This window comes from Macaca thibetana, chromosome 15, assembly GCF_024542745.1.
Source record: "Macaca thibetana thibetana isolate TM-01 chromosome 15, ASM2454274v1, whole genome shotgun sequence".
Classification (NCBI taxonomy): domain Eukaryota; kingdom Metazoa; phylum Chordata; class Mammalia; order Primates; family Cercopithecidae; genus Macaca; species Macaca thibetana.
In genome coordinates, this window is record NC_065592.1 from 73,537,548 (window position 1) to 73,562,554 (window position 25,007).

Genomic DNA, 25,007 nt, shown 5'->3' on the forward strand with positions numbered 1-25,007 from the left:
TACAGAAAACCTTCAGGAAAGAACTGTCCTAAGGCAGGGGCTGGTGCCTGAGCTTATACACAGTAACTCAGCCATTGGAGAAGAGGGATGATTTTGCATATTCTGTAATGTCCTTACCCTTGAACCCCAAGGTGTGCCCCAGTGATATGGTCTGGCTGTGTTCCTATCCAAATCTCATCTTGAATTCCCATGTGTTGTGGGAGGGACCTGGTGGGAGGTAATTGAATCATGGGGATGGGTCTTTCCCACACTGTTCTCATGATAGTGAATAAGTCTCATGAGATCTGATGGTTTCATCAGATAAATCATCAGAATAAGTCTCATGAGATATATGGAGGAGTTTTCCTGCACAAGCTCTCTCTGCCTGCTGCAATCCATGTAAGATGTGACTTGCTCCTCCTTGCCTTCCACCATGATTGTGAGGCTTCCCCAGTCATGTGGAACTGTAAGTCCATTAAACCTCTTTCTTTTGGAAATTGTCCAGTCTCAGGTATGACTTTATCATCAGTGTGAAAAAAAGACTAATACGCCCAGGGTACCTACCACTTCCAGAGTCCTCTTTTAAGGTGTCTCTTCCACATAAGTCACCTTGCTCTTAACACAAGACCCCAAGCCCCTAGCCCAGAAAATGGCCTGGAGTGGGAATGCAATCCAAGGGTAGTCAATGGAGGCTAAAGCAGAATGTGAGGTAGCTAGGAACAGGAAGTCTCAAACAGCCAGTGGTTGCTCATGCCTGTAATCCCAGCACTTTGGGAGGCTGAAGTGAGAATAGCCTGAGCTCAAGAGTTCGACACCAGCCTGGGCAACATAGCAAGACCTCATCTCTACTAAAAATAAAAAGTCAAAATTAGTTGAGCATGGTGGCATGCACCTGTAATCCCAGCTACTTGGGAGGCTGAGGCAGGTGGATCACTACAGTCTGCAGTGAGCCATGATCATACCACTGCACTCCAGCCTGGGCAACAGAGTAAGACCTTGTAAGAAAAAAATTAAAAAAAAAAAAAAAAAAAAAGAGGTCTCAAATAGAGGAGGCCAACTAAGCAAGCCAATCTGATTCCTAAAGAAATTAGTTTATTTAACAAATATTTATTGAGCACCATGTTTAGACATTTTAAAAATCTTATTTAATAAATGCTTCTACTGCATGTACTCTGTGCCAGACACTAATCTATGTGCTTTATAAATATTAATTCATTTAATTTTCATAACAGCTGTATAAGTTAAACTACTATTTTTATCTCTTTTTAAGGTAAAGAAAACTAAAGGTGCAGAGAGCCTAAGTAATTTGCCCCAAGGTGTATCAATTAATCAATTAATTATTGAGTAGTAAAGACACTCTTTTATGTATTTGAGATAGATCAATAAGCAAAAGAGACAAAACTCTATGCCCTCCTCATACTGATAATTTTTGGTTTGAATGTTTAAAGAGAGAGTCAGTTGAGTGGCACTGGGAGCAGAAGCTAAAAAAACCAAAACAAAAAACCAACTTGAAAGCTGACAGGGAGGCCATGTGGCAGCAAAGTGTTCGAAAGGAAGGTAAGGGAGGTGACTGCAGATGATAGAAAAGTTAAAGGCCAGTGAACTGAGGGTGAGGGCCCAGTAGGAGAAGCAAGTCACATGAAGACCTGCCTGTTGCCAGCAATGTCATGTTCATGAGGCCCAGATTCTTCCTAGAGCCCCTAAGGCCCAGGTATGCAGTTGAGTTTTTTATCCTCTTATTTCTACAATAAGACCACCAGTACTGAATATGAGTAATTTTTGTTCTTCATATTTTTAAGAGCCTCCAACATTCAGCCCTCTGGTGCCCATTATAATCCCTTATGAAACTAAGGACTGCACAAAGCTAAACCCAAAAAGCCAGGATGCACAAAAAATCTCCTTGAAAGGTTAAAAGCATGAAATTGCACTGTTTTGGGACAAGCACGACCATGGAGAGAGGCACAAAGGTGGGATGACAATCACTCCTGCTTCAGAGAAGTGCAGGGCTGGCACAGGATAATGCCCTTGGGGATCAGCCTCAGTTAACCACCAACTCAACAGAAACAGTGGCGGAAGTCCTAGACCTGCAATTCTCCACTTCAACCAGCAGGCTGTGCAGCAGCACGTCACTGCAACGTATGCATTTAACAATGGCCGTGTCACATTTGTTTCTGGGAGTAAGGTGGGGTAACTTCAGCATCATCAACAGGGCTGAGAAGAAAGGTCCTCTCCCTCCACCTGGAGGGCAGCGACAGCTGAGAAAGCTGACATTTCTGAAGTAACATTGGGGAAGAAACAAAGCAAAATGGCAGTCACATGTGGAAACTGAGGATTTTATGAGCACATCTGAGACGCCCCATGGGAACTCTCAGAAACAATTTGGAAGCATTTAATAGGAGACTGGACATATTGCAATAGCATCTTGTAGTTAAAACAAAAATAATGGTTTGTTTTTTCCCTGAGAACCCATTTAAACCTTCAGGTTGATGTGATGTGGGTGAACATGAGTAATTCTTTGATTTTCCTTTGTCTCACCTCAGTTGATGCTGTGCTGCATGGGGAAGGCTGTGTTCTTTAAAGCTGAGCCAAATCACATTGATCCTCATTCTCACCTCTGCTGTGTCTCTGGAAGCCACATTCCAGAGCACTGAGTCAACTTGATGATAGTAGGGAACACTCAGCAGGAAGCTTCAGTAATTCCAGTGCAAGTCAGAAAGAGTATTTGGCAGGGGTTTGCTCATTGGAATGTGGTCCATTAGGCAGGGGAGTCAGCCATGTTCAGAAAGACCTTCAGAGCTGGAAACTTCCATAGGAATTGGCTTTCCCTCACATCACAGACGAGGCAACTGATGAGATTTTGTGTGTCCACTGCAGGAATTTCACACAACCATACCTTCCTCCATATCAAGATTTACCAGCTCCTGCTACTCTCCCCAAGAAGAGGGCCAACCCTCCTAGTGCCCTAAGCAAATTGGCTTTCTCCTCTCATCCCTTTCCTTCACTGGTGTGTTCAGGACAATACTTGGGAAAGCTTATTTTTGACCAAAAATTCCAGCCTAACTTAATGAGCTGTATGGTCTTCAGTACGGCAAGGTCCCAAGAAGTTGCAAGATTGATAATGATGATGATGATGATGGTGGTGGTGGTGATGATGAAGAACAGCAATAATGACAGTAGCAATATCCACTTTTTGAGCTGGGCACTATACTAAATACTTTATATACATTCCCTCACTGAATGTTCACCACTCTTCAGAAATAAGTATTATTCTCATAGTACCAATAGAGACACTGAGGTTCAAAAGTCAAGATATACACTCCAAGTTGCCAACTTAGTAAGTAGTAAAGGGAAGATTTGTACCCATATCTGCCTGACTCTGAAGCTCTTCTCTCCTCATCTCTTGTTAGATGAGATTCAATATCCACCTTCTCATTTCAGGAAGGAAAGGGAGATCAGGTGTTTGGGAGGCTGAACATACTGCACTAGAAGGCCATTTCTACCTTCGTTCTCTGTAACTGGTTCCCATTGACCAAGTCCATCTGCCTCCTACCTTCTTAGAGGTCCCAGGCATTTTCTACAGACTGGTAGGAAAACTGGGGAAGTCAAAAATCTTCTTATATTAAGAAAATATTAGTTTATTCAGTGGGGAAAGAAAACCTAGGGGCAAAAAGAGCCTAGAGAGTCAGTCTTGAGGAAAATCAAGTCAACCACATTCACAATCCTATTCATTTTCTAACCCATTTAAATGGAATTCTAATTGCATAAAACAACTAATTTTGCTCATTAAGGTTCAATTAAATTCATCTGAAACTCAGGATAATGGCATTGTTGTTGAACAGCCATATTAAAGATGAAACATAATCTCTCTTGACTCCATTTCCTTTGACAAAATGAAGTTCAGCTGCTAATGAGCCCACAATACCAGGCTTCGTTTATAAAGTGGCAACAAAGAGTGCCAGTTTTTGAACAGCAGTTTTTTTATTATCATCATCAACAGCCATTTCCTTTGTCACCAAAATACACAGAAATGATTACGAGGCCGTTTTTTCTCATTATGGCTTTGATTTTGGGGTAAAAATATGAAATGAATAGCTGCATAATCATATCACAGTAAAATCACACATTGAAAGTCCATAGGGGGTGGCCTCAAAGCCTTGATGCAGGGCATTCTATGAGCTGAGCAGACATTTCAATTTCCAGCCTTTCAGGTCTCAGACAATCCCTCCCCTAGCATCTAAATCTCTTTGTTTCAGGGCAAACAAGAAATGCTTCTCCCTACCTAGGTGGCCCATACGCCTGTATTTTTATAGCCTCAGGAAAGAACCTGTTTGCTCTCTAGAGTCAAGAAAGAGTCTGTCTAGTGTGAGTGTGCCTAGGCAGACAGCCTTGTCAGCCTCTGGCACACCTAGTCCCTTCTATGGGCAGCCATCAGGATGGCAGCAGACTGCCATGACCCGCCTCAGGGCCTTGCTGTGTTCACAGCTAACCTCACCTGGCAGAGCGCCTGTGCCTGTCAGCCGTACTGCCACTTTCTAGCCCAGAGATGTCAATCTAGTGCCCAAAGTTAAGGCAAATGCTAACGTTACCAGGGGGTCCTTGCTCCCAGAGCTCCCATGATGGTGGCGGGCCGCTCCAAGATGGTGGCAAGCCTCATGTTCTCTGACCTGGGGTTCTTGGCCTCAGGGATTCCAAGGAATGGAATCTTGGGCCATGTGGTGAGTGTATAGCTCTATTAGAAACTGTGGGTCATGGAAGAGAACTGTGGAACCCAGTGACTAGTGTTCAGCTCGATTAGAATGAACCCGGGCACTTAGCCATGCAGGAAGAATGGCAAGCCTTTAGCCCGACTGGGAGTGGCAATGGGCGCCTCGCTAGACCAGGAACACAGCGGACACCCTGCCGGATCTAGAGAGATGGAAGTCAGCGGCGGGTCTTTGGTGGCAGCAAACAGCAGTGGTAGAGGGTGCGTGAAAGCTCAGCTTGAGCCGTAACAAACACGGACCATAAGAGAGTGCAGCTGCAAGATTTAATAGAGTGAAAACAGAGCTCCCATACAAAGGGAGGGAACCCAAAGAGGGTAGCCCTTGCCAGCTCGAATGTCTGGGTTTATATCCCATTGTCCCTCCCACTGTGCTCTCAGGCGATAGATGATTGGCTATTTCTTTACCTCCTGTTTTTGCCTAATCAGCATTTTAGTGAGCTCTCTTCACTACCTGATTGGTCAGGTGTGAGCTAAGTTGCAAGCCCTGTGTTTAAAGGTGGATGTGGTCACCTTCCCAGCTAGGCTTAGGGATTCTTAGTTGGCCTAGGAAATCCAGCTAGTGCCGTCTCTCACTGTCAGCCCCTAGCCCAGTGTATTAGTCACAGTTCTACATAAAAACAGAACCAATAAGGTATATAGAGATAGATAAATACAGATGGTATAGATACAGATATATAGATATAGATATAGATATAGATGATTAGATAAAGAGAGATATATACGAGAGGGGATTTATTAGGGGAATTGATTGTGTGAGTAGGGAGGCTAAGTCCCATGATATGCTGCTTGCAAGTCAGAGAACCAGGGAAACCAGAAGCATGGTTCAGTCCAAGTTTCAGTTTGAGGACTGAGAACTGAGGAGCCACTGGTACATGTCCTGGTGTCTGAAGGCCAGAGAACCTGCAGTTCTGATGTCCAAGAGCATGAGAAGCTAGGTGTCCCAACTCCAGAAGAGAGAGAGCGAGCAAATTCATCTTTCCTCTGCCTTTTCATTCTATCTGAGCCATTAGCCAATTGGATGATGCCCATTCACACTGGGTTAGGGGTATATTAGTTTGTTCCCACGCTGCTAATAAATACATACCCGAGACTCAGTAATTTATAAATGAAAGAGGTTTAATGGACTCACAGTTCCACATGGCTAAGGCCTCACAATCATGGTGGAAGGCAAAGAAGGAGCAAAGGTATGTCTTACATGGTGGCAGACAAGAGTGTGTGTGCAGGGGAACTGCCCTTTATAAAACCATCAGATCTCGTGAGTCTTATTCACTGTCAGGAGAAAAGCATGGGAAAGACCCACACCCATGATTCAATTACCTCCCACCAGGTCCCTCCCACTACACGTGGAAATTATAGGAGCTACAACTCAAGATGAGATTTGGGTGGGGACACAGCCAAACCGTATCAGAGAGATTCCTCTTTACTCAGCTCACTGATTCAAATGCCAGTCTTTTCTGGAACACTCTGACAGACACAGCCAGAAATAATGCTTCACCAGCTATCTGGTTAGCCCTTAATCCAATCCTAAAATCAACCATCACACCAGTGAGAGCACAAGTCTGGCCAAGTGGCATTCAATCAGGAAAGTGTCTGGTATTCAACCAAGCTTGGTGAGCATCTGGTATGTGCAGGGTGTTGCAGGAAATATGGAGAAAAATCAGGCCTGTGGAGCATGGTGTGAATAGAACACCTAAAATAAGAATGCAGGTCCATAATCCCTTATCCAAAACACTTGGAGCTGGGTTTGTTTTGTGTGAATTCAGAACTGTTCAGATTCTAGAAAGGCCTACCAAATATCATATATTACCTAACACCCCACGTGAATATTTTGAGGTGATGTGTGTGAATATTCATACTAACTGAATGAATAATGTAAACAGTTTCATATCAGTTCAGATCATTTTGCTTCTAAATGAGTTATGAGTTAGGAAAATTTTCCTGGGAGCAAAGGAAGACCCACCTAGGAGGGGAAGAAAAAGGGGTTCTATCTGAAATATGATGAACGACTGGATCCATCTGACAGCACCCTCTGGAGTCCCCTTGCACCCTGGAAAGAACACAGGTGTAGTGAACAGAGAGGTGTTAACCTTACTGGAACCCCTGGACTCCTACAGGTGGAGTGTGGGGCCAAGGGATTTGCCTTTCTCCAGAGCTGCTGCAAGAAGTCTGTATCCAGTGTTCCTGGGGCTGCTGGAGCTGAGGATCAGACTCCCCCATAGTCTCCCAGGCTCAGCCTTTCAGGGCAGCTCTGTGGCCAGTGTGTGCCTTCCCTCTTTGTAGCCTGTCTTCCATTGAAAAGACTCACCACCCCCACTAGCACAATCATACACCTGGCCCAATCAACAGAAGGCAAGTCCACATTTGGCCAACTGGATAGCCTTTGCAAATGGGTGAGTATACTAAGTAATATATTCAAAATAAATCTCCATACCTAAGAATATATATTCTTATGAAAATATTCACCTAGTGCCCCTTAGTCTCCAGGAGTTGTGATAGCAACACATTGAATATTTTTTGTAACTTTGCATGATTTTTTTTTTTTAAATGCTGTAATAGGCCTGGCACAGTGGTTCACACCTGTAATCCTAACACTTTGGGAGGCCAAGGTAGGCGGATCACTTGAGCCCAGGAGTTTGTGACCGGCTTGGGCAACATGGCAAAACTGTCTCTACAAAAAATACAAAAATTAGCTGAGTGTGGTGGCATGTGCCTACTTAGGAGACTGAGGTGGGAGGATCACTTGAGCCTGGGAGGCAGAGGTTGCAGTTAGCCAAGATCACCCCACTATACTCCAGCCTGGGCAACACAGCAAGACCTTGCCTGAAATACAAAAAAATAAAATACTGCAATATATGGAGACAGAATGAATACTATTCAATGAAAACTAAGCAGCTAATTGTGGAATTAACAATGGTGGCTGTACAACCTTGTGAACGTACTAAAAACCACTCGATTTTACATTTTAAAAGGGTGAATTTTATGGTATATGGATTATCAATTAAAAAAAAAAACCTAAACAGTTGAAAGTTAACTGTGAAATGACTTTCAGCTCCACTGCAGTCCTATGGCCACAGCCTGAGACCTATCCCCACTGGAATCTCAAATGTAGAAATCTGAAACCAATGCCCCTCCCTCAGACCACGCCTCCTGATGAAAGACCTCTCAGTCTCCCTCCTGCTATATCTGCTGCACAGTTGTCTTCATTTTCTATTGGTGCTATAATGAATAAATCTAGTGGCTTAAAACAACACGCATGTATATTCTTACAGTTCCGGAGGCCAGACGTCTGAAATCAGTTTCACTGAGCTCCGGTCAACATGTCAGCAGCTGGTTCCGTGCAGAGGCTTCTGGGGACAAACTGTCCCCTTGCCTTTCCAGTTTCTAGAAGCCACCCACATTCCTTGGTTCTGGCCCTTTCCTCTATCTTCAAAGCAGATCCCCTCCATCCCAAGGCCTTGTTTGTCACTGACCCTCCTGCTTCCCTCTTAGGAAGAATGTGATTCGCACTGAGCCCACCCAGATAATCCAGGATAACCTCCTTGTCTCAGGCTTTTAACTTAGTAACATCTACAAAGTCTGTTTTTGCCATGTAAGGTGACATTCGCAGGCTCCGGGATGAGGCTATGGACATCTTTAGGAGCCATGATCCAGTCTCCCACGGCCTTCCACTCCCTAGAAATTCTCTTTCCTCCCAGTCAGTCCCTTCTTGACATCAACTACCTTTCTTATCCACCCCAAAAAATGAGTTGAAAGAAACTGTTCTTTCTGGCATCTTCAATTCTCTCACACTCTTTTCCTTACATCACACCCACCTGGATACCCTCTCCTGGAACAATTCTATAATCTGCCTTCTCTGTTCTTATAATCAAGAAATCGGTCTTACCGGATAAAATCTCCCCTTTCCTGTGTAAAACCTGCAACTCCATCTCTGCTCCTAATCGTTTTCCCTCCCTCTGGGATTTCTCCAGAAATTATTGTTTAGATTCTCCATCTCTGCCCTTCATCTAGATCCTTTCCCTCAGAAATAAATATTTTCTCCTATCAAAAAGAAAAAGTGGCCGGGCGCAGTGGCTCAATTCTGTAATCCCAGCACTTTGGGAGGCTGAGGCAGGCGGATCAGTTGAGGTCAGGGGTTCGAGACCAGCCTGGCCAACATGGTGAAACCCTGTCTCTACTAAAACACAAAAATTAGTCAAGCATGGTGGTGCATGCTTGTAGTCCCAGCTACTCGGAAGGCTGAGACAGGATAATCGCTTGAACCCAGGAGGCAGAGGTTGCAGTGAGCTGAGATCATGCCACTGCACTCCAGCCTGGGCAATAGACTGAGACTCCATCTCAGAACAACAACAAAGAGAAACAAAAAAAGAAAAAATGAGGACTTCTTGTTCTGGGCTTGTTTCTCCCTGGCTAAGTATAATTTAAAATCCTAGACACAGTACAACAAATAAACCTAAGAGAACTACAAAGTGTTGAAGGAGGAAAGCAGACTAACAAGGACTTTAGGGTTTAAGGAATCTGTGTGAACAGGGTTCAGTTCTCTGGGTTTTCTTTTTATCTCCCATATATCCTGGACTTAGAACTGGAAAATCCTATAAATGGCAACAACCAACAAGCAAACACAATGTAAAAAGAAAAAAAGCCCCAGGAAAAGTCTGTTCTGTCTAGTCAAAGAACAGGATAAGGAGCAATCCCTGAAAACAAAAATGTTGATAATACTCCTCCTACCCCTATCAAACGCAAGGCACGGCCCCCTGCTTCCACAGTGTCAGTGAAGACCAAACAGAAGTCTGGGATTGCCCTCCACACTTGGTGGCAGCAAGTGACCCAGGACGAGGCTTCCCTCCCCACCTCCCAGCACTGTGTTGCTGGACTGAGCCTGGGGTTCTGCACTCCTTTCTCCGAATTACACAATCTTACTTGGATTTTGTAACATTTTCTTTTTGCTTTGACCACTGCTTCTTCTTGAAACATGCTCTTCCCTTGCTGTGTCCAGGAAACCACAGTATCCTGGGTTTCCCTCTCACTGAGCTTTTCACCCCCCACGCCTGGGATCGTCTTTTCCTACCCAATTATGTTTAGCCATTCTCTAGGGTTCTGATCTTTGCTCATTTCTTTATTCATGTGGCATGTTTTCTAAGTAGCCTGCCTTCCATTCCCCTAGATTTTTACTTACTTTAAAAAAAAAAGTCCAAAAAAGTAATAATCCTGGAAAATGAAAAAAAAAAAAAGTCACATTCATTGAAGTGTAATTTACACATAGTTCACCCATTTTAGTGTTAAGTTCTATGAATTTTGACAAATATATACACTCTTGTTACCACCATCATAATGAAGATAAAGAATATCTCCATCACCCCCAAAATGTTCCCTTGTATTCTTTGTTGTCATCCTTTCCCCCACCTCCAGTCCTTGGCCAACCACTGGATCTGTTTTCTGTCCCTATAGTTTTGCCTTTGCCAGGAGATAATTTTCCTGTACACTTTTACATCTAACAATAAAGACAATGCCTTCACATTTCTCTCTCTCTCTAATGTTAACCTTTCTTTTGAGCTTCAGACTCACCTCTCCGATGTCTCCTGTTTGGGTCAGATTTAGGAGTTTTTCTTCATGCTCTTGAGAAGGTTGAGTGATTCGAAAGTTACCCAACCTCTGTGAGTTTTAGTTTTATTCCATAAAAGAGGGTAATGGTACTTATTTTGCTATTTATTGGGGAGGTTAAATAAGATAAACGTCACCAAGGAGACTACAAGACTGGATGTACACAATAGATGCTCAATACATCATTAATATCGGCTGCTTTTGATGAAGTTTCATTTCCTGAAAGGGACCTCAAAGTTCCCCGGCCACCTTCAGATAATGAAGCACGGGGTTTCTGAGTCATAGACCCACTTGCTGGAGAGTTCAGGCCTCATCAGAGACTAGAAATCACTCTCCCCACTGGCCAGTGCTATGTGTTGCTACAACATGTCAGGTGAGAGGATGTGTAACTCTTCAGATAACTGCTCATCTGAATTCTCAGAGACTTTGCAGGACAATTGAGTCTTGCAACCAACCAATTACTTCATGTAATGAGAATGCCTCAGGATCTCTCGTTAGCTTCAAGTTTATGGGGCTGATTTATATCTGAAATGAAGATCGTTTCATTTCAGATTCCTTTTACTTAAAGGCAAAAATAAAGCACAATGTTATCTTGCAGCAGATACTGCTCCAATGATTATTCATAAGGCCTCCAGGGCATTTCTAGTAACGTGTGCATGAACCGCCTTGTTTCACACTGGATGGGTACAGGGAGAGGTGGCAGACCCACTCATTCCTACACGGTTCTGTATTCTCGGTCTCCATGTTTCCACGTACTGTGACCCAGTAGCAATGTGTAATACATTCTGGGAAGCCATGTGATACTTCAGTGGATGCTGCTTCTCAATTTCTCTCTAGTTGAACTAAAAAAAAAAAAAAAAAAATCCTTTAATAAAAGTAAACTGACAAGGATCACATTGTTCTCATTTCAAACACACAAAAAGGAATTAAAATGTTATGAAATATGCCAGGCCGTTTTTACTAATCCCTTAACCTCCAGAGAAAGGGCTTGCAATTAGTGTTACATTAGAATTGTCATAGTTTAGCAATTTTTTTTTAATACTAGAAGGACTTCAGCTGATTTTATGCTACACATATACACTAAACATGCAGTTAGTGTAACCAAAAAAATTAAAATTACAATTGAGGTGCCACACAGTAAGTGAAAAAGGTTTAACGGTCTGTCTGGTCATAGAGCTAATAACCACTTTATGCAGAACGCAGTGAAACAAAGGTGCCTTTCTCAATAGCCAGAGTGCATTTGTGGCCAGCACTATTTTACTAAGGCCATATACAGCTGTACTTGGTTATAGGCACATTCGTTAAGTGAGACTATAAAAAACAGCTGTATTTGAGATCGCATAGACCTCTGCACATTTTCTCCCTGTGGCAGCCAATCAGAAATCTTGCTGACAGGCAAACTTGTACAGAACAAATGATCCTATTTAGATTAATTCCTTTTAATGCCTTACCCAAGCCTACTTTCCTGGTATATCATGTAGAGAGCAGGTCAGTTCCATTCAAAACCTAGAGATAGAAAATTCAAGCTTGATTAGTTGATAAAATATATGACTACACTGGTAGAGAACGTGGAGTGAGCCGGGCGCGGTGGCTCACGCCTGTAATCCCAGCACTTTGGGAGGCCGAGGCGGGCGGATCACAAGGTCAGGAAATCGAGACCACGGCGAAACCCCGTCTCTACTAAAAATACAAAAAATTAGCCGGGCGCGGTTGTGGGCGCCTGTAGTCCCAGCTACTCAGGAGGCTGAGCCAGGAGAATGGCGGGAACCTGGGAGGCGGAGCTTGCAGTGAGCCGAGATCGCGCCACTGCACTCCAGCCTGGGCGACAGAGCGAGACTCCGTCTCAAAAACAAACAAACAAACAAACAAACAAACAAAAAAACAAACGAGAACGTGGAGTGCTCACTCTGTAAAAGTAAGGCTGGTGGGCTCTACCCCAGCTCAGAGTTGAGCCACAAGGCACTCTGGAATATGAGCGCCCAGCCAGGAAGCAGTCTAGGGAATTGGTTTTAGCTGTGGCTCTTTCCTTACTGTTTTGGTCTTCACTCTCCACCCAGAACCAGGATAACCCATACCCTTAGCCATGAAACTCTGAAATGCCGTTCCAGTCCCTGGTTCTGGGCTTTTGCCCATAGGATGTTAACCAGAGCCCCAAAGAGGACTGAAATGTGCTTACTTGGCTGGGCTGGCTTGCTCTCCTGCCTTTGCAATTGACATGAGAAGAACATACCCGGGTTGCCCACTGGGCCCACTAGAATAATGGGAGACCCACGGAGCAGGTGTGTGAGCTAGTCCAAGCCAAGATCAGCACAGCTGTCCAGCCAAGCCCTGCCTAGATGAGAGAAATAAATGCTTTCTGCTGCAGGCCATTAAGATTTTGCAATTTTGCAATTGTTTGTAATGTAGCAAAATGGTGGCCTCAGTTAACTGAAGCAGTCACCAAAACTGCCTGCCACTGCCTGCATCCCTTTTCCTGTCTGTCGCACAGGTCTCATTTATACAATGAAGGAGGGACTGGAGAACCTCTATTCCTACTAATGACAGCTGCAGACCAGGAATCCTGAGACGAAAACTGATCCAGACTCAAGGGTCTGAGATGTATTCAGGGCCTAGAAGGAGCTGAAGAAAACACTTCCATTGGTACTGAAGTGGGCAGGCAGGGGACTCTGTCTCCAAAAATATCACCGTGCATGTGCCACAACCATGGAAAAAGTCAGCGACAGAAGGAGGGTCTGAAAAACCTGGGCCGCAGTATGTCCTGATAGCCAGCTCTCCAACAAACTTGTTTTTCTATTGGTTTAAACCCAGACAAATAAGCAAGTCAGAGACAGGACTGGAGAAAATGGAAATCTTTATTTTTAAACACTAGTACATTTTCAGGCTGTTTTAAAAAAGAAAAATCATGTTACATTAGTTCAAAACTATGCATCAAAGCATATTTATTTAAACTCTAATTTTACAAACACATAATGAAAGAAACATATATTTTATAAATATCTACTCAGAATATGTATTATGAAAAAAAGTGTTTAAAAATAACAGCCCCAGATCTCCCTCTTTAAATATATAAAATTCGCATACAATTCATAAGAATTCTTTCTCAAGAGCCAAAGTTTCATTTCACAAAGGCCAACAACTCAGTTCCCATCAGACACAATCAAAAGTAATAGGAATATTCAAAAATGTAAAAGTTCTGTACAAGGGAAATACAGATAGCACACGGGTAAATCTCATTAGCATACATGCCATTTGCGTTTTAAAAATGTTTTATAAAAACTGCAATTTGAAACAAATAAGTGAGAGTCCTTCCCTGACTGTGGAAAATATATAAATTATTGCCCTCCCCGCTGGGTACCGAGGTGCCACCTGCTGGAGCTGGAGAGAGAGGTCCCCATGTGTTTCCTGACAGGGGCCTAAGCCGCACAAGGGGACCCGCCTCCTCTGTGGCAGTGGCTTTTCCTAGTGGGTGATTCACTAGTATTTCCTTTCACTTAGAAAAATTCTTTGGGATCATAGAAGACAATTGCTCACAAGTGAAAGCAAGACTAGAGATGATTTCAGATTGCTGCATCCAATTAATAATGTGTATTTTGTATTTTTGGTGACCAAACTCTGGAACCCGATTTACCACTGTCAGAGACACACCCCGTCACCTATGCCAGCAAAACTCATGGCACAGCCCCAAGGTCGTCCCTTCATCTTCTCTCTTCCTACCCAAGCTGCTCTGTGGCCTGCAGCGATGTATGCAGACTACTGTCTCTTCTGGCACTTCTTCTGGAAAGAGCTCTTCAAAAACGTGCGGTACACAGGGTCGGCCACATATTCGTTCTTAAACCTGGAGCTCAGCACTCTTTGTCTTTTTCTCTCCCCTTGGATAATGTCTGCTCCATAAAATGTGTCTTCAAATCGCATGTCAGAGGCTGTGGACTAAAAGCAGCTGGTGTTATAGTGCAAAAGGGAACGGCATTTGATCTTCAGAAGACTGGACAAAGATCTGACTCGGTCAGCTGGGGTTAGGGTGTAGATGCCCCGGGCACCAGCTCACGCTAGAAGGGCCCCAGGCATGACTTTGGGCTTTCCCTCACCTCTCCCACCCAAAGTGGGGGGCTCCATTTAGCCCCACTTTATCCAGGATCTCCCCACCCTCCACCCTCAGGGACCTTCCCCAAACAAAAGCAAGATTAACGTCTCATTTTAAACTTCCCTCATTTTTCATCTCCCCTCTGGCTCTTGCCTAATGAGGTTTTCGACAAATGTCAACAGTCATCTCTAAGTTACCTTTACTCCTACTTAGCTTTGGGCCTCTGCCCCATCCCTTCCCTGAAACTGTTCTTACTGAATGAAGTCCTAGTTGCTAATTCCTGTGACACCTTCCTACCCCTAAACTGACTTGACTAGTCCGCCAACTAATTACTGCTTAAAGCTCTCTCTCTTCTCTGTCATTTTGTAAACCCATTCTCCTGCTTCTCCTTCTCTGGCTGCTCATTTTGATGTCTCAAGGGTTCCCTTTCTTAACTGTCTGCTCAACTACAATGCCCTAATGTTTGGCACTGGGCCTTCTCCTCTCCACTCCTGTTCCCCGGGCCTTGATGCCCACACCCCTGGCTTCAGTGTCTGCAGGAGATGCTCCCATCTCCTGCTCCAGCTCAGGCCTGTATAAGTGCATTTCCCCAGCAGGCATCACAAAGTCCTTGTCTCAGAGGCCCTTCAAATCAACCTGTCCTAAATTGAACTGGAAACCTTCCTTCTCCATTGCTGTCCTTCCTACATTCCATGAGAGGCACCACCATCCCCATGCACCCAGTTACACTGGCCAGAAACTCAAAGACACTGTAGACATTTCCCCACCGTGTCCAGGATTCCTCCTGCATGTACCTTGAAGCCCTTCAGCCTTTCTTGTTAATCCTTACTGACCCTATGGGGTAGGCCCTCACCTCTCCAAACCACTGCAATAAATGCTTTACCTCCAACCTGTTTCCCACAGTACCACTGGAAGAAAGCTCTCTAAAAACCCTCTTATTATAAGACTCTACATGGTCATATGCCCTTGCTTATAATTTCCCAACAGCCAACTGCCTTCAAGATGACATCCTCACTCCCTGGGCTAGACCTACATAACCTGGCCAGAAGCCTGACCCGTGCTCTCCTCAGATGACATCAGTTGCAGGTCCTGGCCATACTTGCCTGGCTCAGGGTCCCATGCTTCTCTGTCTTCGGACACACTGTTTCATTTTTGTGAAAGTTATTCTATTCTACTGTCTCTGCCCTCGGCAAGCTTAAGGGTCCTTCTGTGGGTCTCCTATGGCCCTGACACATCCACTCAGTAGGATGAGGGCAGTGGTCGAGGTAAGGGGCAAATAAGTTTCTCCCCATCAGGGGAACCCCATAAAGATGAGGATATTAGGGACTGTGCACCCAATTTTACATGTGTTCCCCACTGCAAACAACGTGCCTAGTACTCGACTGCTGTTCAGTAAGTGTTTGCTGAGTGAGGGCATGTGGCTTTTTCTGTGATAATCAGATAAAGCCTAAAGTCTATGGTAGGCACTATTTTTGCTTCCCAATTCCCTACTATCTTGCTTCCTAAAATGCACTGGCAGCTGTTTTCACTGAGGTGGATGACTTCTGATGACATCAACACACAGCACATTTCACTGTGCTGAGACTGCTTCCCCTGGCTGCTGGCAGACGCGAAAGACGCTTTAGGACTCGAAAACACACAGTCCATGATAAAGAAGAGAAAAACAAGAAAACAGCTACAAGGAAGCCTGAAAACAAAAAATGTACCGAAGTGTAAAGCTGTTCATGTTTCCAGCCAGTTCATGGGACAGTTACTCGGGGTAAGAGGCCACCTCCACGGCTTCCCCCAGATACCATCTAGCTTCACTAGGGAAGAAAACTAAATCATTATGGGCTGGTTGGGTTCCCTCTGCCACTAGGAGAAAACACTTTTGTTTCATTCATTCTTGGCAAGATACTTCCTATGAGTAATCTTTCACTTTTGTAAGTGCTAAAGTTATCAAAGAAGAAAATAAAACATCTATGAAAGTATTGCCACTGTGCAGAAGCAGCAAAAGTCAGCCTCTCAAATACAATAATAAAAGCGATTTACCAGGAGCTCTAGCTAATTATGCACCGTTGCTATGGTTATTCTGTGAGACAATAAAAGGTAATGGGGCTGTTTCTGAAGTGAGTGGAGAAGAACCCCACACGATCACTGAGGTGGACTGCTGGCTCTTTTGAACAATTTCTCCACCAGTCAGCGTGCATCTGGGTGAGCTGAAGTCATTAAAATACAAGACCTCCTGACAAGGGCTGCTAACCTCCATCCTTAAAAAACAAAAAAGACTTTTCTAACCATAAAATATCCTCCATTAATGAGTTTTCCAATTAGATTTGTTTTGCCAACTGGAAAAAAAATAGTAATCATGGACAGACTAACCAAGGGTCTGAGGGCTGTGTACCAACCTGAAGGAGAAGCAGGCTGGCTATGGCAAGACAATAAGGTGGCCAACAGGACTTAGTGACTGTGAGCCTTTGTTCCTGAAGATATTTTCTACTTGGCTCAGCCGCTCAGCATAGCAGGCTGCATTCAGAGTGTATGGATGTGATTTATATATTTTCACTGTTTTTTTTTTAATTAAAAATTTTCTCTGAGAATAAAAAAAATTGAATGTTGGTGAGCTTGTTCAGTGAAATAGACCTTAGAAAACCCAGGACCTGTGTTCAGAGACAGCCACAGGGGAAGGCATCCTGTGAAATCTTCTGTGAAACAAAGAAATTGTGATCACAGTATGAAAGCAACAAGCTTTCTTCTCATGTGATTAAGAAACAGATTTGAAATCTACAAGACTCAGTTGGTAGGAGGCTTAGTCATACATGGGTTAGAAAATGAAAGACCTAAGAGACTTCAAGAGGCTACCTACTCTACTCCCCATCCTCTAAATCTCTAGGTGCTGAAAAAGGAAAAGAAAGGAGTGAGAGGAGCAGGGAGTAAGTAAGGGAAGAGGGGAGTCCAAGGAAGATAGGAATACAGAACGAGAGGAAGCTATCTCTAACATCTCGAAAAGGGAAGTTTTTCTCAAGAAATTTCAGGTCTCAGAACAGTGACAAGTCATCTAAAATTTTTAGGTCTTCACTAAAATTTGGCTGGTATTTTCACAACAGGAATATTTAATTTTTCCTTTGCTTGCCATTATTATCTAGTGGTTACTCTATTTACAGGTGTGTGGTCCCCTCTGAGCCATATTTCTCATTGAATGGGTAGCAATACAACCACTCCTCTTGACAATTTCACTTTGAAGGACTTTCATCTGAAGGATGCAGCTGAGAGGAAAGTCAGTTACTCTGCTGTCAGGATCCCATCTGATGGGAAAAAAGCTGCATATACAACTGAACGTTTAAGGCAAGCTTGTCCAACCCATGGCTCGCAGGCTGCATGCTGCCCAGGATGGCTTTAATGCGGCCAAACACAAATCTGTAAACTTGCTTAAAACATTATGAGATTTTTTTGCCTTTTTTTTTTTTTTTTTTTATAGCTTATCAGCCATCGTTAGTGTAGTTTATGTGGGGCCCAAGACAATTCTTCTTCTTCCAGTATGGCCCAGGGATGCAAAAAGATTGGACACCCCTGATTTAAGAAAACCCTTGGTTTTTCCAAAATAACCAAGTAATCTATAGTGTCTCTATCACTGCAGACAAGTATATCATAAGCACACACTAAACCGAAATTGTCATTTGTTCCGAAAAAAAATTTCACTTTAGTCAGAAAAACCTCATCCATTCAAATTTCTCTATTTAGGATTTATCATTTCACAGATGCAATAGATATAATTCTTAATGAATAAAACTGACTTCATTTCAGGGTCCACTAAATATTTTATGATACAATAATATGAAGCCTAAATTATTGTGAATTATGTTGTTCAACTTCAGTTTTGATTATCTGTCCATGTTTGTTCATCTTTTAATGGTATGTGAGGGCATGAAACTAGTATTTCCTTTTTAAAAAACTGCTTTAGTATTCCCACAATTGGCATTTAGGCTTTGTTTATCGCTTTTATTATGAAAGTCAGAGTTTAGCTTAATTATGAACTGACACAAACATCAGTGAATCAGTGACTTTCTGAGACAGAAGTTAGTCAATCCATGATAAACCTATAGAAGAACAGACAGACATTCAATTACACCAAGTCCTCTTTGATCTACTCCTGAATACTTTCTTTTAATGTTGCTTCTACTAACAAGATTGCAAATGCCTTGATGGTATCTTTGTTTGCTCCTGGTGTTTTGCACAGAGCACATATTCAGTAAGTATTTTTGTGCACCAATAAATGTCAACACAAAGAAGCATCATTTGACTTCATTAGAAAAATAAGGCACATGCATTAGTTTCCCTGATTCTGGCTGAATTTGAAGTTTGCATTCAATAGGTTTCACTAAGGAAAAAGTTGCATTGGCTTTCTTTAGAATTAATCCAAAAACCCAAGGATGTTTCCTGCCAGGCTTGGGAAACATGAGGTAAGGACAAGGAATTCACTTGGCAGGTCCCCAAGTGGCATCTGCCAGCACTTACAAATCGAGCTTTCACTCTCTTGGGTAACTCTTCATCTAAAGTGTAGATGTCCTCTCTCTTCATTGCTATCTGGGATCCATCTTCAAACTCAACCTAATGAAATAAGATAATATGATACACATTAAAAAAACAGCACTGACCATTTTTAAAGGTTCCAATTAACTACATAAAAAGATGAAAAGGACTCAAACAGAACAAACAAGGGAACCAGCTGAAGACCAAAGGAAGTAAGAAGAGTTATTTCCCTTATTAAACTAAGTAGAAGCTGGGCATGGTGGTTCACGCCTGTAATCCTAGCACTTTGGAAGGCTGAGGGAGGCAGATTCCAAGGTCAGGAGATTGAGACCATCCTGGGCAACATGGTGAAACCCTGTTTCTACCAAAAATACAAAACTTAGCCAGGCATGGTGGTGCATGCCTGTAGTCCCAGCTACTTGGGAGGTTGAGGCAGGAGACTTGCCTGAACCCGGGAGGCAGAGGTTGCAGTGAGCTGAGATTGCACCACTACACTCCAGCCTGGCGACAGAGTAAGACTCCATCTCAAAACCAAAAAAATAAATAAATAAACTAAATACAAAATACATTTTAAAACAGGCCAAAATTCTTGGAAATGAGTGTCTTGGAATATGGGATATGAAAACTTTATCTGGCAAAGCAAAAACAAAGAAAAGTAGCTGCTGATCAAATGGAAATCACAAAACATGAAATTGTGGGAAATTTAGCATTAAAATGGGTTGGATCTGTTAACACCATTTCTTTAGGAGGCTCTGACAACGTAACAGGGAGAACTGTTTCTCTCTGTGAAAGGAAATATAACATATTTCCTTTTTTTTCTTTTTAATTAAGACAGGGCCTTGCCCTGTTGATCAGGCTGGAGTGCAGTGGCCTGATCTCAGCTCACTGCAACCTCAACCTCCCAGGCTCAAGCAATCCTCCCACCTCAGCCTCCTGAGAAGCTGGAACCATGGCCATGTGCCACCATGCTCAGCTATTTTATTTTACTGTTTTTTAGTAGAGACAAGGTCTCACTAGACTCAAGCAGTTCTCCCACGTTGGCCTCCCAAAGTGTAGGGATTACAGGTGTCAGCCACCATGCCCGGCCTGTTTACTCTTACATAATAATCCTCCCGGATAAAATAATTTCTCCAATTCCTACAGAGCTTGAACTTTCAAAACTCACTTGTCAAATTCAATCAAATGCCATCAAAGGAGCCAGGAAAATCTGTTTCTCAACTTGCTAACATGTAAACCTCATCAATGTGTGAAAATACATCATTATCTAAAACAAAATGTTTAAAACTTTTTTCACACTAACCAAATGGAAGCAAATAATTTCATAACCAATTTTTTTTAACATTTTAAAAGATTTTGTCAAAGAAAAGATAAGTAACCACATTTGCTTAGTGCTACATGTAAGAAGCTTTACTTTTGCACTTATTATTTAATTAAATGTAATTAACAGAAACCTAGAGCACCTAGGTTTAGACTGGTTTAGGTTTAATCCAACATGAACTAATCTAGCCAGAAACAAAAGGGATGTAATCAGGTAGAATACTTAATATGTTCTAATTCTGAACCACATATTTTTCAAGTCCCTAAATTTTGTTTGTCTGAATTTCTTACTTTTAAGAAATGAAAATATGCTTGTACTTCTTGTCAAGAGGTAAGTTAAAACACACAGCAGTGCCATGTTAATAAAAAAAAATCTAGAGTTTGAAAAAAAATTTACACTTATTTTTGTTTTTTGGTTTTTTCTTGAGACGGAGTTTTGCTCTTGTTGCCTACGTTGGAGTGCAATGGCATGATCTCGGCTCACAGCAACCTCCGCCTCCTGGGTTCAAGTGATTCTCCTGCCTCAGCCTCCCAAGTAGCTGGGATTATAAGTGTGCCGCCACTATGCCTGGCTAATTTTTATATATTTTTTTAGTAGAGACGGGGTTTCACCATGTTGGTGAGGCTGGTCTTGAACTCCTGACCTCAGGTGATCTGCCTGCCTTGGCCTCCCCAAGTGCTGGTATTACAGGCGTGAGCCACTGTGCCCAGCCACACTTATTGTTTAATTCACAGAATGTCCAACTGATATATCGCTGTACTTTGCATTAAACACTCTCTTAAGCTTGGGTGGATGATATCATTAACTGGCCACATCTGTGCCAATGCATTGGTCTAGGTTTGCTGAGATGCCCAGGTGGGTATGTCTCTCAGGCAAAAGTTACCAATTCTGGTTGATGAACATCCATCACTGTCTTAATAAAGATCAAACACATAATTGAATGTATTATTATCCACGTACTGTTAGCATTTTGAATAAGCTAAACAATACAGTGGAATTAGGTGCCAGTCACATGAGAACTCTTGCTGCCACTTCCGGGAGGGCTGACAATGGGAAGGGTTTTCTTCCTGGCCTTGTTTGAGCAGAATAATTTCTTTAACATTTAACTAGGCCATAGTGTCATCTGATTTACAGAATTTGATAGCACAGCTAGAACCACCTGTGCCTACTTTCATTTGTTTTAGACCACTTAAAACATCTAAAAGACAAAAAGCAATTACAAACCTAGAAGGGAGTATGCTGTGCTAGGACCAGGGTAATCAACTGTCCTAGTTCACCTGGGACTCAGGGGTCCCTTGGGATATAGTTATTTTCAGTACTAAAATCAGGGATGGTTCCAGGCAAGCAGGGATGGTTGTCCACCCTAGTTAGGGCGGAGCTGAGAGAGAATTCTGGCCCTCTCTTTACCAGCTGTGTGCTCTCGGACAAATTATTTAAAAAATTATTCTTAAATCATTAAAATTTGGTTCACAGCCTTTCTTCCCTCATTTGTAAGACAGGAGTCAATAACATCTATTTTGTAGGACTACTCTGAGGGTCAAAAAATGCATATGCCTAGTATATTAAGCACTGTGCAGCAGGTATTTATCTGTCATATCTATTTTTAAAACTGTCTTTATTTGATGGTGAAGTTTAATAATTAGACACAAAACACAAAATGATCTCAAAAGGCCACTTGGCTTAATGAGGAATTTTAAACTACTTGTGCTTGAGAGACAATTTTAATATTAGTCTTAACTTTTTCATTGAGTCTATAAATATGCTTATAGTTTTATGTTGATAGACCATCATAAATTCAACTGAAGTTAACACACTGATTACTAATTAGCCTGAATTTCAACATATTCTCATTATGTGATACTTTTCATGTAGCAAATGGCTTTGCTACATGTAAGAAGCTTTACTTTTGCACTTATTATTTAATTAAATGTAATTATTTTATTGTGCATTATGTAGTAATGCTTCTTTTTCTGGATCCTCCAGTATTATTAGCCTGTCTTGCGATTTTTGCCTAATTCTGGTCATTCTAATGCAAAGACGCTCCAGTACCTTTACTATTATAAATAACTTGAATTTGTGTCTTGAGACCATATGCAAATACCATATGCAAAGGGGGAAATGGCCTTTACACAGACACACAGACACACACACACACACACACACACACAATGTATGTGCATACATCCTTCCCTATCCATTCCCCTTGGGTTTTTCTAGACCATGAAAAACACTCTCTCCTAAGTTTTTCAAACTTCTTTGAACACCTTTAATTGCACTGTGCTCCAGTTCCTGACGCAGTGTCTTATAATGCACTCTTCCATTTAAGCTCTTGCTCCTTATCAGTCTTTGAACAATTTCTCTGTTGAAACTGATAGTCTTATCATTCTCAAGCTGTTTTTCAACAGGCCTGAACCTTCTTGCTTTTTCTCCTTTTACTTCAATCCTCCTGTTTTCACTCTACAGTTTAGCCTGAGAATCTTGATTTCTGACACCATGTTACTGAAAAGTCTACAATGTATTGGCTCTAAATGTCCCCTTTTAAAACCTTTCTGAAGGAATATAAATGTACATGTGCTACCCATGTTGTTTCCCTTATTAAAGCTTAATTCATTCTCATTTCTGGGTGAAATAAAAGTAATTTATTTTAAAATTGTATATATACTCTTTAATACTATGTAGGGTTCCCTAGTGAACAGAATGTCCAACTGATAGCCGTACTTTTCATTTAAAAAAGCATTCCTTTAAGCTTGGGTGGATGATAACCATCAGCTCCTTGTGACATTAACTGGCCACATCTATGTCAATGCACTGTTGTCTAGCTTTGCAGAGATAGCGGGTGGAGTGGGGAGAGTATGTCTCTCGGCAAAAGCCACCAATTCAGGGGCTGCTGGTTGAAGAGTGGCCATGACCGTCATGGCTGAAGGTGAGATAAATCGGCCAACTAGTCTCTCCCCATACAACAGAAACAGCGGGAGGCAGCCTGCCTTCTAGTCACTTATCTTTCTGGCAGAACCATATTCCTTACAATAAAATCATTCATCAAATGTTGTTAAGAGTTTCCCAGTGTCCAACTTGGTAATAAAACTCCAGGGTTTCGATCTGGGTCATTACACATTGAATCTTTGCCTCCTGCATAAAATAAGAGGTGCCCAAAATTGATGTGACTTATTGATCAGCAGCACACTTGAGATACTATCTCCTTCTGACTTATCATGTCAATCTCAGCAAGCATCACAGAGAAGGAAAAACCCACCTGGTACATATGGGCAATGTTTGATCCAAAATATTTTGCTCCATAGAGTTTGCCATCGGGCCACTTGACTTGGACGACTTCTCCCTCGGCAGGTGGGCCCAGCTTCAGACAGTCTCGGCTCTACAGAATAAACAGAGACAGGCTTTTCAAGAGGAGTGCCTAAGTGACTGCATTTAGAACTTAGCAAATGATGAACTCCTGGCAATTAAAAGGAGTTATTGCCTCTGTGTTTTATGGATTATGATCTCGCATGGGTGTTCAGGGGAAGAGATATGAGCCAAAGGAGTATTTAAAGATTCAGCCTACATCATAAAGTTGCAAAGGAGCCACCATAATCCAAGCAGAAAAAAACAGCAGCATTTACATTTGCTATTTGAAAAAGAATTGTTCAGGGGGTAACTAAAATATGCATAGAAACCGCTTTAGTGGAGGAATAGACTAGCTAATGATTTATAACGCCTGACATTTATATAGCATTTTGCAGTTAACAAAATGCTTCAGCATACATCTCATGTGATCTTATAATCAACCCATGACATAGAAAGAGATTATTAATTATCCCCGCTTTAGTGACAAGGAAACTGAGACTCCTGCGAGGATCCTTTAAGTTGCCAGGATCTCTGGAGAAGTGAAGCTGAATGGGAGAATAAAAGACACCCAGGTGACAGTGGAGCAGGGGAGAAATGGCGTGCAATTGAAGCGGGCAGGACTTGCCAATGCAGCAGCGAAGGGAAAACAGGAGCACCTGCAGCATGGCGGGTGAAGCTGGGTGGGTGTGTCCTGTTTAGCACACCCCTTCTAAAGACCCCCTGGACCTCCCTACATAAATGTGCTTCTGCCAGCATCTCCTGTTAATTGACTAGCCCACCTTTTTCTGCAGGTAACCATGGTGGCACCCATAACCAGAATCTTTTCATTTCAGATCTTCTGTTTCACGTTGCCACCTCCCAAGGCAGTAATTCAGAACAAACTCCCCGAGTGATTAATCCTGAAAGGTGCTTTTATTTTATTTTATTTTATTATTTTATTTTATTTTTAAGGCATGGGAGGGGGACAGGGAAGATAGTAAAACATTTAAACATTTGCTCACACCTAGTTTGCAAACTTTTAAATTTGTATGTATTGAGGACACTATACAATTTTAATACAAGGGAATTAAATACTTGACTATGGTAATTTTTAATTTCTTTTGCACATTTAGCAATTCATGATTTGCTAATACTGGTATTTTACTGATGAGGACAATCTGAATGACTGAAATGCACACTTGACCAATCAAGCTATAAATGCAGACTGGGCACATTCTGTGGTTTAAATGAGAGGCATACACAGGAAATATTTAGTTGTTTATGTCTGGAAATCTACCATGTATTATTTCTTATTACTAATAGAAATTGTGCCTTATAAAGGAGTGGCCATTTGATTGCTGGGTTAGGAGTATACATGGAAGGCCCAGCTGTTCATTTTTCTACCTGTAGGCTATGCTTCCATTAGAGCTACAGCAAAG

The 25,007-nt window shown here is 42.3% G+C and overlaps 2 protein-coding genes across 5 annotated transcripts in view; both read right to left on the reverse strand.

Moving 5' to 3' along the window:
- The window catches only part of LOC126937587 (acyl carrier protein, mitochondrial-like), a 398,652-nt gene that overhangs the window by 89,161 nt on the left and 284,484 nt on the right, over positions 1-25,007 (reverse strand). The gene's annotated exons all lie outside the window — the stretch shown is intronic.
- Positions 13,174-25,007, reverse strand: part of KDM4C (lysine demethylase 4C) — a 416,349-nt gene continuing 404,515 nt past the window's right edge. For all 3 annotated transcript variants that reach the window (XM_050761129.1, XM_050761128.1, XM_050761130.1), the window contains 3 exons: positions 23,501-23,620; positions 18,915-19,007; positions 13,174-14,266 (listed from right to left, as the gene is read on the reverse strand). In XM_050761129.1, the coding sequence (XP_050617086.1) occupies positions 14,090-14,266; positions 18,915-19,007; positions 23,501-23,620 (390 nt within the window). In that variant the 3' untranslated portion in view covers positions 13,174-14,089. The remainder of the gene's footprint in view (positions 14,267-18,914; positions 19,008-23,500; positions 23,621-25,007) is intronic.